Below are 16,513 nucleotides of genomic sequence, written 5' to 3'. Positions count from 1 at the left end.
TACCCATTATTTTAAATTCATAGGTCTCTTGGGGTATTATATTTGGCATTCTTTATTTCTGACTGTACATCTTCTCATTGGATGATCTTTTCTACTCTTGCTACTTCAGGAACCACCTATTTCTAGATGATTACACACACACACACACACACACACACACACACACACACACACACACACTGTGACACCATTTTCTTCAACTCGAGATCTAAATTTGGAGCTATGTCTGCATACAGTGACAGCAGCGGGACCTAATGTCAGACTCCCTGGGTTCCAATATCCCAGTCCTATTACTTACTATCTCTGTAATACTGGGCAAATTATTTAGCATCTCTGTTTCTCACATTACTCATCTGTAAAATAAGGATAATAATGATCCCAACCTCATAGCATATTAGGAAGATTAAATAACACAATCCATCGAAAGTACCTTACTCAGTGCCTGGTGCTTAATAAATGTTAGATGTTTCACTTATAATCATCGTTTACATTCCACAAGCAGAGTACATGGTTCTAGCTTCTAGACTCTCATAGTACTTTACATATACCACTTTTGTAACATTAATCATATAGCAGTACTGTAGCTGGTTTATATCTGCCTTCCTAAATATCCTCTGAATTCTTTGAGGGGAAAGATTGCTTCTCGTTCATCTGTATCTTCAGAGTTTAACTTGGCAGAAGTTGACACAGATAAGCAGGCCACAGGTAGGAAATAGGTTTCATCTCTCTTGCCAACTCTAATTGATTGACAATGTTTTCATGGAATACTGTGTAGATAAGGATGTGAGGCCACAGTTGGGCTCAGCAGGAAAGAGTTCCACGATTTGATTAGGGACGTTTGCTGTGCTACAGGTAGAGGGTACAGTGCATAAATGCCATGGATATTCCATACCAGTTTTAGATACTACATAAATAACCATTTATCGATTAACTTTTCATAAACAAATGATACCAGCTGAAAGACATGAACCAGTTGGAGCTGTTGCTAAATAACTTAGTTTTCTCTTATAGTTTAAAATTTGGGGCAGTCATTATAGATTTTTATGCTAGAAACTTATGACAACTAGAAGCATAACATGCTTACAGTAGAAAATTCATCACAGGTGATCAAATGTGGTTGAAATTTTCATTTTACAGGCCTTGCTACATTATATTACACCTGCCATCTGTGATATTTCCCATATAAATACAGATTTGGAGACTGAATTCTTTCAAGATTTTTGTGGGAACTGTTATCCAAACTGTTTAGATATAAGCCAACAATAGTTTATACTACTGATATGTGCTTGAAATTAGAGTCAAGATGTGCTTTTCAAATCTGGACTTCTGTCTACACCTTGAACCCACAAGTGGCAATACTGTTTGAGCAGCTTCTGCTGTGGAATGAAGTGGCTTATTAGTCAGGGGCAATGAGGAGGAAAATAAATAGTCATCTGTGCCCATTTATTTCAAGATGAACTTCATTCACCTAGCAAAGTACCTGGAACACTTGACACTAAATGAATGTTTAATGCATAAATGAGTAAATGAAAAAATGGATGGAAGGATGGATGGATGGAGGGAGGGAGGGATGGATGGATGGATGGATGGATGGATGGAGGGGTGGATGGAGGGATAGATGGGAGGATAGGTGGACGGATGGATGACAGATTAGCTTTGCTTCCATGTAATCTTGGTAAATTCAGATTGGCAATTTTACGTTCTTTCCACCAGATGGCGATAATGTAAGATTGAGGTTTAGGTTGCAACACAGAAAGCAGAAAACAAACAAAAATCGTATTAGGAGAAAGAGAAGCCACAAAAGAGAGGTTAAGAAGGAAGAAATGAAATGTTTGTGTCAGATGCAGTTCTCAAGAATCTATGATCCTGTGGGATTTGTAACAGATCTTCCTCATACCATTTGTTATGCACGGGTGACTTGCATTCATAATCACTTTTCAGTAAAGCAGCTATATTCAAAACCAATCTTACTTATTATAAAAACCATAGTGCAATTCTCATAACTAAAATTATTATCTTTGATTTATATATCCATACATTTTCATTCATTTTATAATCATTTCTTAGTTAATTGATGCCTCACTTGGAAGTGAGGCTGCTTGGGAACAACTGCTAGCCTGTGTGCCTCCAGGAAATGTACCCCAGCTATTAGACCTGCCAAAAATCTATAAAATAAGCTTGCCTAAGGCTCATTCATCCTATTAGCAAAGAATTGTGTGTAATATTAGATTAGTGTCCATCTCTTAATTAGAAAGCTTTTGGAAAATAAGAAAACTGGTTTTAAAATCCAGCGCTCTGTGTACATAGTGGGGGTGGGGATGGGTTCTGCTTTTTTGGCAAATAAAGATAAGAATATGAAGATTTAAAATAGGGTCAAGTATTTTCTCTTATTAATATTTCCCCAAGCAAGTCCTGAATTGAATGACATAGTAAGTTCCCTAAAAAGTGGAAAAAACAAACAAGGCTCAGAAATATTTCATTATAAATATTGAATATGATATAGCCTATGATTTGCCCCTTACTAAAGAAAATCAGAACACAAAGGCTTTTTAAACCTCCTTGTAAAGCCTTGGTCACTGAACACAAAAGAAGCTGAAAAGGCTTTTAGGGAAGCAAATGAAAGGAAACTAGCAATTACTGAGTTCCTAAATACTTTCACGCTTATGATCACAATTAATCCTTACAACAGCCTCATGATGTACATATGGGAGACAGTGTAGCACAGTGAACAATGGAAACTTTGGAGTCATAGACTTGATTTCCAATGCCAACTCTTACTACTTCTTGGCTGTAGAAACCAGCAAGTTATTTCTCTCTGAGCCTCAGTTACCTCGTTGGTAAACTGGAGATAACATCTCATCTCATAAGGCATTCGTGAGGAGTAAATTTAAGCATCTAGTAGAGCCCTGGAACACAGCAGGTACTATTCAAGTTTTCTTTTATTATTATTGCTACTTTTATTTTTTCTATTGCAATTATGGTATTGATGATGATGAAGTCAACTCTGCAGTCAACTTTATAGGCTCAGAGAGATGAAATAACTTGCTTAAGGCTGCACAGTTCATGAGCTTAAAAGGCATCTAGCACAGTGTCTGATACTATAGCAGGTGCCCAGTCAAACTTATGTTAACTTTCTTCTTTCCTATCTTAAAACTGAATGATTTTCTGATAATTTTATTCCTTAAAAATAATGAGTCAGGTCATCTCTAGCTAGTTTGATGCAAGATGCTACCATATATTTGTGAAAATCAAGAACATTTTCTTATACATAAAGGTATACATGGACCAAAATAACACAGAGGATTCCAGACTTCACAAAAAAAAAGACTATCAGGGGCCCACAATTTTGCCTGATGTAGGTTAATTCATTTCTCCCCTAAAGAGACACATTTGTTCCCTCCTAGGTGTCTCTAAAGATCATGAAGTCAGTGACAAGAAGACCCTAACTTTCCAAACTCTCACTTCCTGGATCTTTATACTTGACATAAGTCAATATAACAAATGATGGTGCTAGTTAAAATAGGTCGAAAACATGTTTATTTCAGTTCATGGATGATAGATTCGGGTTTTGGTCCTTAATTTTTTCCAGGTCTCACTCTACACATTCTCCCTGGGTAATCTCATCCATCCCCAGGCATCTCCTACTATATAAGACACCAGTGAACTCAAGTCTATTTATTTCAACAGTCCAGATCTTTCCTGAAGTCTAGACACACATTAACAACTGCTTGGCAGGAAAATCCACCTGGATGTCACCCAAGCAACTTCAACCTAACACATTCAGAAAGAAACTCATTCCCTTTCAAACCCACTCCTCCTATTTTTCTTCTCTTGGTAAATGGATCACCATCCTCCCAGTTTTCTGACTTGAAATTCAGAATCATCTTTGACTCTGTTATCTCTTTCAAACTCGACAAGTAATCAATTACTAAGGCTTATCAATTCTACCACACTAATACCTCTTGAATATGTTTCTTCACCTCTACTGATACAGCCAGAGTTTAGACATTCATCACCATCCTTAGCCTGGGCTAATTCAGTGGCTTCATAGATTGTCTCCCTACATCCAATTTCCCCCAATTGCAATCAATCTTCTACACTGCTGCTTATACATCTACAATACTCTTCTACACTTCTCATCCGAAAAACTGTAAGTCATCAGGAAATTCTCTATTACTTAAAAGCTTTTTTTAAAAAATGTGTAAAGGACAAAAAGGAGCTCCCAACTTGGGCATGGAAGACTTTTTGTGATCTGGCACCAATGCACCAATTTTCATATTGAAATTTTCATCATGCTACGCCTTTTCACGGTTTTATGCTTTTGCACCTGCTAACCTACCCTCTGGGCTTACCTGATAGCTCAGTTGGTAAAGAATCTGCCTGCACTGCAGGAGACCTGGGTTTGATTCCTGGGTGGGGAAGATCCACTGGAAAAGAACCTGCCCTCTTGGAATGTCCCTTTCCTGAGAGAGAGAGAGAGAGAGAGAGAGAGAGAGTGTGTGTGTGTGTGTGTGTGTGTGTGTGTGTGCACTCAGTCATGTCTGACTCTTTGTGACCCCATGGACTGTAACGCACCAGGTTCCTCTGTCCATTGGATTTCCCAGGCAAGAATACTGGAGTAGGTTGCCATTTCTTCCTCCAGGGGATCTTCCCCACCCAGGGATCAAACCTGCATCTCCTGTATTAGCAGGCGAATTCTTACCATCATACCACCTGGGAAGCCCTTGTCCTTTTCCTAGTAAACTCTTATTCAAATGTAAAAACATTGATCAAATATCACTTTTCTATGGACCCTGATTCACCCATGTACTTCCATAGCACTTTATTTATCTGTAAATGTACTTGCTACATTTAAGTGTAATGATTTGTCAGATGTCCATTTTCTCCACATTATGGGTTTCCTACAAGCAGAAACTATCATGGTCATCTACATCCCAAGCATCTGACTTGAAACCTGACACATAGCAAGTGCTCAATAAAAGCTTATTGAATAATAATAGGCTATTAAAGAGAAATTAGCATGACATTTTAGAAGACAAACTTTCTCTCATCTCAAAATTTATTTTAAGCACAATGCATGCAGACAAAATCTGGCTAGGGCTTTATACTGACTCAATATAAAATTGCTTATATTTTTAGAACAAACTGTCACCAGAAGTGCATTCTTATTTAAATTCACAACATTATTAGGTCAAGCACTCTATACACTGATTCTATAAGCCACGACTCACAATTATAAGTTCATATTCTGTAAAGACAATCTTATAGAGAAATATTGATGGTAATTATACATTGCTTAAAGCATAACAGAGCCAAAAAAATTCCCATATGAAAATATTTCCCAATTTCCAGTTACGCAGAAGAAAAAAGTTATAACAAAGTTGCAGTCTTCAGCAGACTAAACAGGGAAGACTAAAATGTAGTTATTGAAAAGACAGATATAAAACTTTTACCAAGTATGTTAAGAGCTAAAACATTAGTGCTTTTTTGCATTTCTTTTTCTTGGGGATGGTCTTGCTCCCTGTCTCCTGTACAACGTCATGAACCTCCGTCCATAGAGTGTCCCTTGGACTGCAAGGGACTCCGTCCACAGAAAGTCCCTTGGACTGCAAGGAGATCCAACCAGTCCATCCTAAAGGAAATCAGTCCTGAATATTCATTGGAAGGACTGATGTTGAAGCTGAAGCTCCAGTACTTTGGCCACCTGATGCGAAGAGCTGACCCATTTGAAAAGACCCTGATGCTGGGAAAGATTGAAGGCAGGAGGAGAAGGGGATGACAGAGGATGAGGTGGTTGGATGGCATCACTGACTCAATAGACATGAGCTTGAGCAAACTCTGGGAGTTGGTGATGGACAGGGAGGCCTGGCGTGCTGCAGTCCATGGGGTTGCAAAGAGTCAAACATGACTGAGCGACTGAATTGAACTGAACTGAAAACATTAGTAACATAGTTAATATAAATATTTAGTGTATATCTAAATGTTGGTACGAATATCTTAAATTTTGGCTCAATTTAAAATTTTTCTAATGTAAGATTCCAATAAAGCAATTTTCATTTGTAATAATTTTACATGGTCTGTGGTGGTCCCTGAGAATTTGCATTTCTAACAAGTCAGTAGGTGATTCTGCTGCTGGTGGGCCAGGGTCCATACTTTGAGAACCATTGATCTAGATAATCAAATCTTTTTTTTTTTTAAATCTCCACACAGACTTATTGTTTTTTAAAAAAAGTAATCAGTGCCAACATCAGTATCTCTTTTTATCCTATGAAGTGAAAATGGGGTCTAATACCACTTCTCTATCATCTGAAAAGAAATAACGAAATCATATTTCTATCTACCTGTTTTCTACTTATTAGAAACTATCTTGTCAATCCACAGTTGAGAAACTAAGGTTGTCCAAAGGATATGCCCCACATCATGGCTGTGGTAGAGAGGGTTCCAACCAATTCTTACCTTCCCTTTGGACTGTGCTGCACAAGGTTTCAGCGTTCTGTCGACAAACTTTCTGGACCTTTGCTTGGTAGTCTCCACTAACCTTTTTACAGCTCTTTTAGATGCTGAAGATTTATTTGAGACTTTCGTCCCATATATGCAATGGCTTGAAAAGCACTTAGCTGTTTACTTTTCATCTTACTATAAATTATTTATCTGTCAGTCTGTAAATGGCTATTTGTAGGATTAGGCAAATTTTGAATGCTCTGATAAGAGGATTGTTGCATGCACATTCATGCATAATCTGTAAAAAGCACATGTAACCTACAACCACAGCTAGGATTGGCATATGAAGCAGATTCACTAAGCATATGTAAGAAGTACGAATTTTTAACCAATTAACATCAGCAAATTTGTTTCCAAAACATAAGTTTATGCACACAACCATTCCCTAGTGAGAAATCATATTAGCTATAAAAATCCAATAAAAATATACCTTGGGTAGATTTCTCGACTTCTTTCCTCGTCCTACTCTGGCTATTGTAATTCATCCTCAGCTCTTGGTTATATTCATGCAGAGTTTCTCTGGAATTGTACGACTGTCTTGGTTTTCTTCCATCTTCACTCTCATCAGAAGAACTGGTATAAGCTAGGTCCATTTCATGCTTGACTTTTGACAGAGGCTGGTAGGGTTTGCAGTCTGTTTGCTCCATCTCTGATGAAGCAAGCTCAGTTTCATGAAAAAAGGAAGAGGAACTCCTTTAGTGTAAGCAGTCCTGAAAGAGGGATGGAAAAACACAAGCTTGCTTAGATTTGTCCTTTTGCAAGAAAATGCATCTGGCAGATTCACAATTGGTCCTGATAATACTATCAAAGGAGGGGAGCCAAAGACAAAATGCATGACATGAAACTAGCCTGGGGCAATAATAACACTGTGTTCCATGCATACTTCATCAAGCATTTAGGATTAAGCTGGAGGTAGCAGTATAAGAAAATACTTCAGGTTAAAAAGAGACAGCCTTCAAAAATATTTGTAACGGAATGCAAATAAAGGACCGTGTTGTTCTATGGTGTGTGCATATTTTTAATGTTAAAGTCTGTGGTCGGATTAAAAAAAAAATTATAAGATTTGAAAGTGCCCAGAAGTACAAATACTAACCCAGCACATCCTACATTTGAAATGAAAACTGGTGAGAGAACTACATTCAGAAAAAAACACGTTCTTGCCTCCGGTTTAATATTGCATTTAAGAAAGGGGCTCCGAGGAAGAGAATGAATCTGAGTTAGAGAGGCTCATGAAATAAAGTGTCCTTAAGGGGGACTGAGCTCTTTGTGTTCATATTGTGGCTTCTGCGCCTCGGGCTTGCAGAGCATTTTTAATGAGTTAGGTGGTGGTAAATTTTTGTTCTTCATAGTACTGAGAGGATATAAACAGCACTTCTAGTGAGTATACTGGTGTAGAAACAGCAGGATCTAAATCGGGTTTAGAAATAGAAATTTAAAACTTCATGATAAATCATTGAAAGAAATCCCCTTCCCCACAGAACGCTGAGCTAGGAGTCATAAGGCTCTTAAGACCAGTGGAGGCATTATCCCCCTTACTGAGCACAGAGAGGTTTGAGAAGCTCAAATGCCATCTGAGATGTCCAAGTCTTCTGAAAAGTTTTAAGTCCTGTAAACATGTGCTTATTTTCATTCTATATATTATTTTATCATCATTTTCCTGCACTGTTGCAACTTTGCAACTTGGTCCTTTCATAAAATGTTAAAGAAACTTAGCTTGAAACCAAACAAGGCCATGATTTTATTTTGCAGTGAAAATGACTCTGATTGTTCTTCAGCTCTTCACCATATGCATTTTCAAAGAAATCTACTGACATCTGGATGGTGGCTCCTTTGTCATGTACAGTATCTCACTTTGGGGAATTTTGATCACATGTATAGAAAAAGAACATTGAAATCACTCTGTAAAGCTGATAGATTGACTGATAAGCATTCAAAGGTACACAATGTTTCATAGCATGAACAGTTTCATTAGTTGAGGCCTTATTTCCCTAACCACATATTAAGGTCCTTGAAGGCAGACTCTGAGTCTTATGCATCTTTATATACCCCATACCACTTAGCACTACTCTAGGCACATACATAGTAAAAACTATTTAACTCCTGGACCTACAAATTCCATAAGTGGTCTATGGAGGCACCTTGTTTGCTTGAATTGATATCAGCATCCTTGGAGAGAAAGCAGATAAATGAATATATACTGGTGATTCAGCAACAATCTAAGTTCATGCCATCTTACATACTGAATCTAAAATCCTCAATTCACAGCTCCAGCCTAGGTCCCTCCCCTGTGCCACAGACTTGGATATCCAATAGCTTTCTCAATGTATCTACTTAGATATCAAAAAGGTATCTTAAATGTATTGTGTTTAAAACTGAGCTCTTGATTCCCACCCCTTCCCCACACTTTCCTTCATAGTCTTGTGTTTCTTGGTAAGAGGCAACTTCATTATTCTGTTTGCTCAAGCCACAGACTCTGAAGTCATGCTTGATTCCCATCTTTCACATCCCACATACAATCCATCATTTCATCCTGTTGGTACTACCTTTGAAATATATCCAGAATCCAAAGGGATCCTCTACTTCCCCACTACCACACCAGAATTATTGCCAAAGCCTCCTAATTGAACCCCCGGCTTACACCATCGCTCCCTTATAGCACATTCCCCCCATTCCAGCCAGAATGAAGCTTTTAAATCTAAGTCATATCATCTCTTTTTGGCTCAAAAGCATTATTGGCACCTTCAGTTCAGTTCAGTCACTCGGTCATGTCCTTTAAAATGAAAGCTGAAATTCTTACAATGACCTAGGTGGATCCCTGCAATGTCCACCTCTCCCCACCCTAACCTCTCCAAACTCATTCTCTGATATTTTTTCCTATGTCACCCACTCCAGATGTATCGGGTTGGCCAAAAAGCTTGTTTGGGTTTTCACAAGGTGTTATGGAAAAACCTGAATGAAGTTTTTGGCCAACCCAATATTAGCCTCCTTGCTGCTTCAGAAAATTCCAGGCACAATTCCACCTCAGGACCTTTGCAACCTCTCATTGTAAACCACTAAAAAAATGTCATTTCTCATCCTCCTTCCTGTCTTTCATAGCACTTGTCACTAAATGGTATACTGTATATTTTATTTGTTTATTGTCTGCCACCTGTCTCTCCCATCGAAAATGTAACCTCCATGAAAGTGGCTATTTTTATCTGTTCTATTCATTTCTATATTCCTAAAATGAGCACATTGCCTTGTATATAGTACACACTTGATCAATATCTGCTAAATGAATTGAATAAACCCATGTCGAGACTTACAGAAGGGGCTAGAAAAAATGTAGAAATGAATAGATCATAGTCTCTGCACCCAAGGAACTCACAGTTGTAATATAAGTGATAACAAACAACTCTACTACAAAGTAGAATGGAATAACTCACTAAAAACAAAACAAAGTACTGTCTAAGCATCAAAGATGAAGGTATTGGGAAAGGACTGCTTATTTGTTCACCACCACCACCATCATTACAACCACTGAAATTCCAATGAGCATCTAAGGCCAATTTTAATCTCTTTCTTTTCAGGTTCCCATAGCATGTTCTTCAGAAGGTAGACAGCTGTCTGGATTTTAGGCCTTGAAAGTGGAAGTGAAAATGTTAGTTGCTCAGTCATGTCTGACTCTTTGCTGCTCCATGGACTGTAGTCTGCCAGGTTCCTCTGCCCATGGAATTCTCTAGGCAAGAATACTGAAGTGGGCTGCCATTCCCTTCTCCAGGGGATCTTCCTGATCAAATCCTGGGTCTCCTGCTTTACAGGCAGATTCCTTACTGTCTGAGCCACCAGGGAAGCCCCTTGATTTAGCTACAAACAGTGCACAGTGAGAAATGTACCAATAACAGACTTCTGAGATGCATCACTGCAGCTGAAGATTGGACTTTCACCCAGAAAAGGAGACATCAATAACATTTATTTCACTTCATTTTAACCAACACATACAGTTCTTTGTTCATTAAAGACTGAAAGTTTACTGAGCAGGGGTGGAGAGCTATTTTCCACATAAGGTCATTGATAATGGAAAAAATATCAAACAAAAATCTTATAATTAAAAATAATAATAAAATGTTTAATAAAATGTCATAACATGGAGATAAATAGGTATTGTTCTACTTTCTAAACACACTTCCCAACTCTTACTTGCTCTTTCAGTGAAGTCTTTGGTTCACTCTGCCTGGGATTAACATAGCAGAGATATGGTCAAAATAATGCTCCCTGTTACGTCTCAGTTGGTTATAAATTTACACCACTCAAACCTGTCAATTTAAATTTAAAAATGAAAACCATTTCACGTTTAATGCCTAACATTGTGTTTTGGTTACTATGATTTATCACGTTAAAATCTCCTCTATTTTTATGTATGGAAATTTAGACATTCTTCTTTCCCTCAGTATATGTATTTGCAACATGAAAATGAGATGAAGAGAGAGAGTGAGAGATGCCTATATCCATTTTGAACCATTCTTAAAGCTCTCATCACAGCTATTCACAGCTATAATCATTGAGTATCTCGTGGAAACAATCTTATACCACACACACAAAAAAGAAAAAAACAAGAGAAAATAATCCCTCCCTGCTCCCTGACCCTCAACCACAATTTCTTATCTTAAAATTTACATCAGTGGACCCAGATGGCAGAAAATATATTCCAGTTCTCTTTAGACACATGATACAGAGGCATATATAACTGTGTGCCTAGAGCTGTGAAAGTATATAATAGAATTTACCCAGGTCTTGAGAGACAGAGCTTGACATTACTCACAACTAGTTTACCTTTTGAAAATAAAAAAGTGATAAAACATTAAGAAAAAGATTAATGTTTTAAATGTAACAAAGTTTGAAAACACAATACAGCTGAAAAGACACTGTTCTAAATACGCCAGGGTAAAGGCTCATATTTGCTTAATTGACTTTTTCATTCAGTGCTCAACATGGCATCCTGGAGGGCCACTGACAAGCCAATGTCATTTAGACATGATGATGATATTGTCAACTCATAGAAAAACCAAATGTACATATAATGCAATTCACACCAAAATAATTTTTAATTTCTTGATTATTTTGATGAATAATAAACTTAAAAAAAAAGCAACTGTGTAGGTAAAACACATGCTCCTATGTAACAGACTTAAAAGAGAAGTCAATTATCTTTCCTACTGCAGAAGATTCATTCTGATAGATTGCATAGTATAAATTCAAATGTCACCACCTGTGGTTTTCCCTGTGTTTTCCACTTTCTACTTGCTAACAAGATAAACTCCAAGGTGACTTCAGAGGAGACCCAAGGAGGTTCTATGTTTATTTCTTTAGTCACCATAAGGCTAGGGAGAGACAACTTGGTGTAGGGAAATTACTGGCCTTGCAATGGTAGGATTATCACAACCACAACGAAAGCAGCAGCAGCCACAGCTGTAACTACCTCACAGCAGGTATCACGCCTACCAGTCACTGTCCTAAATGCTTTTCACATATTAAATCTTTTCATTCTTACAGCACCCTATGAGGTAGGTACTATTTTTATAGCCATTCTATAAAGAAAACCAAGGAACAGAGCAGTTAGGTGACTTGCCCAAGGTCACACAGCTAGTAACTAGCAGTACAGCTGAGATCTCAATTCATACAATGTCTCCAAAGACCACACTCCATCACTGTTCCACTTTGTCTTTCAGAAGAATACCGGGAAGAGTGGCCTAAGGTACACAACCCTCCCCTCTCTTGGAGCCTCTAGTTTATCTGAAGGTCATAGGAGATTAGATTATCTCAAAGAGCTCCTCCAACTCTAAAATCCCATGACTGTATATGAAATTGAAGGGAAGTTTAAATCGATTGACCCCAAAATTGGTGGGTATATTCAAAGCCAAGTTTGCATTCCCCTCCCCTCAGCTCCCTTTTCTTCCTTTCCTGTCCCTTTCCCCAACCCTTCACACTCATTCCAGTCTACTACAGGGTAATATAAGTAAACTATCGCTTTTGAATCCATAGGTCTGTGTATACATCTATGTGTTGAGCATAACCTCCCTTCCTTTTTATCTTTATTTTCTTTCCATATTTTGTTCTTTATCATATGGCTGCCTTCTCATATTGGAAAACAGATCCATCCTACTCATAGGAACTGTTCACAAGTTTGGGCTTTCATTAAAAAGGCTCACTCCACCCTAGAGACAAAAACAAAGCACATTACCCAAGGAAAACAGGCCTTCTTAGCACACCAGACAAGAGGAAATGAGAGTACCTAGTACCTGGAGAACACCTAGCAAAGGGGGATAGTACTCTTTGGAATTATTACAATAATTTGTCTTTAATAAGGACCTTTTATTTTAATGTAGATTGACTGATTCAGAAAACACTGGACTTAGGAAATGAATGTGAACTTTTGGCTAATTCTTCTCTCACCTTTCTTTGTTTTTCTTAAGCAAATACTTAAGTACTGAACTGTCATGGGGGGTGGGAATAGCTTTAAAAGTAGCATAATTGCTTGAGGGAGAAAGCTCCCTTATAATCTTACCAGCCAGTAAGAGTTACTGCTGTCACTCTGGCCCATTTCCTTACAGTCCTAATGTACACATATATTTTTTCATATTGTTTACTTCTCTGTAGATGTTTTTTGCATGTTTCTGTAGAATTTGTGTAACGATCATTTTTAATGGCAGTATAGTATGGATGTATCATAATTTACACACCCATTCCCCTATTATTGGGTATTTATATTCTTCCCTTTCTATTTACAAGTATTATAACTGGAGCCATATAAAAATAATATGAACATATTCAATATTTTTTATTGTTTCCTTAGAGTAGATTCCAAGAAGTTGAATTAATGAGCCAAAAGGTTTGAACATTTTTGTGGCTTTGGAGGACTGTAATGATTTACACTGCTGTCAGCAATGTATGGGAACACTCTTTGGTTGTACCCTGATCAACTTTAAGTATTTCTTTTTAATGTTTATTTGAAATAAGTAATTGAAAGGATCTTCTTCCTTTAATTTGCATTTCCTTGATTATTAGTGAGGCTGGATATTTTCTCTGCATGTGTATTCTAGTTCTGTTTTCTCTCTTGGGAACTATTTATGGTTTTTGTGTCTTTATCGACTGGGGACCTTAGTGAGTTTTTTAAAAATTAAACTATATTGGTACAATAAAGCAAATAAATTAACCCTTATAATATTTGCTGAAACTATCTTTCATAGTTTGCTCTTTGCCCTTTTTATTTTTCCCCTTTTTAGATGAAGGAACATTATACTAAGAAGAAAGCAGATCAGTGGCTAGACAGAAATCAGTTGCTTTAGATGTTTTAGAAAAATATGACAAACTTGATAAAAGTAAGAGTCTTTCTGAAAACAATTTGTTAGTACCTAATTACACTCAAACTGTTTGATTGACTTCATTTACTTATATACCAAATAAATTCTAGTTTGATGGAATTATATTATTTTTTTTAAAAAAATACCTATCAATGTGTGTATGATGATATCATATGGCTTTTTTTACAGAACTGGCCAAGTATTATGGGGTTTCATGGATACTGTCATAACATTCTAGTAAATAAAAAGAGAAGTAAATCATCATTTTTCAGGAGACAGGCTGAGAATTTTACACACTGCATATGGGTCTTCTTATCCAGGAAATGATACTTGTAGAAGTAGACTGCTTTTGTGGTACACAGATATTCTGTTATATCAGAGATAGCACTCAAGAGTTGAAACGAAATTCTGTCTACTTGTATTGGTTTACATGAGCTTGTTTAACCTAACTGTTTTATTAGTGCTTTCAAAATCTTAAAATGGGAGCATGAAAGGTCCCTTTTGGAAAAATATTCCTCCAAAAACGGATTTGACTCAGTTGTGAGAACAGCCGCAGTGGATTTCCTCATAGCACCCTGGCAGGCTCTTTAGGCCATTTTGAAAGAGAAAAATGAAAGTCATTTAATTCCACAACTAAATAGTGATGATTAATTAATCTCACATCTCTTTCTGTATAGGCTCTCTTCCCACCCCACCCCCAAGCCCAGCTTCTTGTGTCTATTTGTTCTCATTATTTTTGGATAAAAACTCGAAACATTTTTATGGATACAGATGCTAGATCACATGAGACAAGCAGGGAGAGAGAATGGAAAATTTGGTGTTGCTTCCAGGCTCCACAAAAACACTCTAACCTGGAAAATGATCTTAAAAGAAAAAATCAAGAATTTTAGACCAATTATTTTGGACACTCACTCTCATTTTATACTCTCCATTGCTACTTAGGAAATTTGGACTCCAAAACTCACACACACAGACATATGGTCAAAGTTCTTGGGAATGGGAACAATATATATCATAACTTTAAAGATTCATTGAGTATTTCATAATATCCCATTAGATAAATGGCAACAACTTACTTCATGCCCAAATGAGGGCCCAGAATCTCTGGTTCATATTTCACATTCGATGAGCAGGATTTTTTTTTTAATTGTGTACAACTACTTAGCATACTTCCATACCTTGGTAATTTGAAAATAATAATACATCTCTGAGTTGTACTGACATCTGTCTCCAGCATACCATCTCTTCTGGAACTCCAACAACTACCTAAAGTAATTTCAAATTGTGTTTCTCTTATAACTTCTCAATATCCTTTGTAGTAGATTATGTAAATCAGCTAAACACTTAATACAATACGGGGAACAATCTTCAAAAAAATTGAAGGTAACAATGTATAAAAGCCTTTTTACTCTTTGGAGAAGAACAACAGCTGCTTATTTCCCCAAGTAAACAATCATATTCAATTCATTTTTCTTACAGTGAAATCCACTGGGGTTCTGTAAATTTCATAGTAATTTTAGCATTAACACACTTATCCAAAATGTAGCATCAAGTTTAATACAGTATCTTGAAAAGTAATAGGCTTGAAATATGATATTAAACAACCAGAGATATCAATTTCTTTCATAGTTTGCCAATAGCAAATATTAATCGTAGCTTTCTATTGCTATCCATTAGTTCATTGAAATTTGCACTTTATCAGTAACTCTCAAGTTTCATGTAAAACAGTTGGGAACAGAAACATTTTCACTGCTCACTACTTGAACTTCATTTTCAATTATGTTAAGTATTATGTGGAAAAGGAGCTATTCAAATTAACATAACATATGCTACAAACATGTAGATGCTTTAGTGACTTAATTGTAGAGGTGGATACAGGGGTTAATAATAATTGCTGAGGTTTGCACCAAGCATTTTGCTCCTTTGGGCAAATGCTAACCATTTCAAAGGCAGCAGGCTATATTATAATAGAAAGAGCCCTATGAGAGAATCCTAAAATGTATGTTCCAGACCCAGCTTTATAACAAAGTAGCATGGCACCATTTCTCTTCTGTAAAGTGTGGAAAATACCTAATATCATTAATCCTATGAGCCACACAGGGCTGTTATGGTTAGCACATGAAAATAATAATGATTGAAATTAAAAAAAACAAGTACCAGAGGCAAGCCCCCAGTATAAGTTCAAGTTGTCAGCTTGCTTAAATAGTCATTCTTCTCTTTCTTCTCCTCCTTCTCATTATCATTATTATCATCATCAGAAGTAAAAGGACTAAAAAGATGATCCAGGCACTATTTTAAGCAATTTACATCCATGATTGCACTTAATCCTCAAAAATTTCATAAGATATGCTTTCCTCATTTACAGATTAAAAAACAAAAGCACTGAAAGGTTAAGTAATTTCACCAAGATCACACAGCTAATGGAGCTAGAATTCAAATCCAAAATGTCCAGCTCTAGAGTCTGTACTCTTAACCTCTTTGTTATGAGGGTCACAGATTCTCTGAAATAAGATTCAGAAGAAGGTGCTAGAAACGAGTGAGAAACTTAGGCAAGATTTTAGTTTGCAGCTTAGAAGGAGACAAAGTAGCTTCTAGACCCTATAGAGTACCTGCAAGGTATTACCTATGTAACAAAGGGAATAAGCTTCATGGACCAGGATGGTATAAGATGT

The 16,513-nt window shown here is 36.9% G+C and overlaps 2 protein-coding genes across 3 annotated transcripts in view; both read right to left on the bottom strand.

The window, feature by feature from the left end:
- The window catches only part of TENM1 (teneurin transmembrane protein 1), a 795,886-nt gene that overhangs the window by 626,932 nt on the left and 152,441 nt on the right, over positions 1–16,513 (bottom strand). The window contains exon 2 of one of the 2 annotated variants that reach the window (XM_081563742.1): positions 6,932–7,241. In XM_081563742.1, the coding sequence (XP_081419868.1) occupies positions 6,932–7,148 (217 nt within the window). In that variant the 5' untranslated portion in view covers positions 7,149–7,241. Of the gene's footprint in view, positions 1–6,931; positions 7,242–16,513 lie in introns of those variants that run through there. The other variant, XM_081563743.1, reaches the window with a different exon arrangement.
- Positions 6,932–16,513, bottom strand: part of LOC145535589 (uncharacterized) — a 263,139-nt gene continuing 253,557 nt past the window's right edge. Inside the window, exon 7 of the mRNA XM_081564020.1 lies at positions 6,932–7,211. Coding sequence (XP_081420146.1) covers positions 7,197–7,211 — 15 coding nt within the window. The 3' untranslated portion in view covers positions 6,932–7,196. The remainder of the gene's footprint in view (positions 7,212–16,513) is intronic.

The sequence above is a fragment of the Giraffa tippelskirchi genome, chromosome X (assembly GCF_054371585.1).
Source record: "Giraffa tippelskirchi isolate mGirTip1 chromosome X, T2T-mGirTip1v1.2.pri, whole genome shotgun sequence".
Taxonomy (NCBI): domain Eukaryota; kingdom Metazoa; phylum Chordata; class Mammalia; order Artiodactyla; family Giraffidae; genus Giraffa; species Giraffa tippelskirchi.
This window is presented reverse-complemented; position numbering and strand designations above follow the sequence as displayed.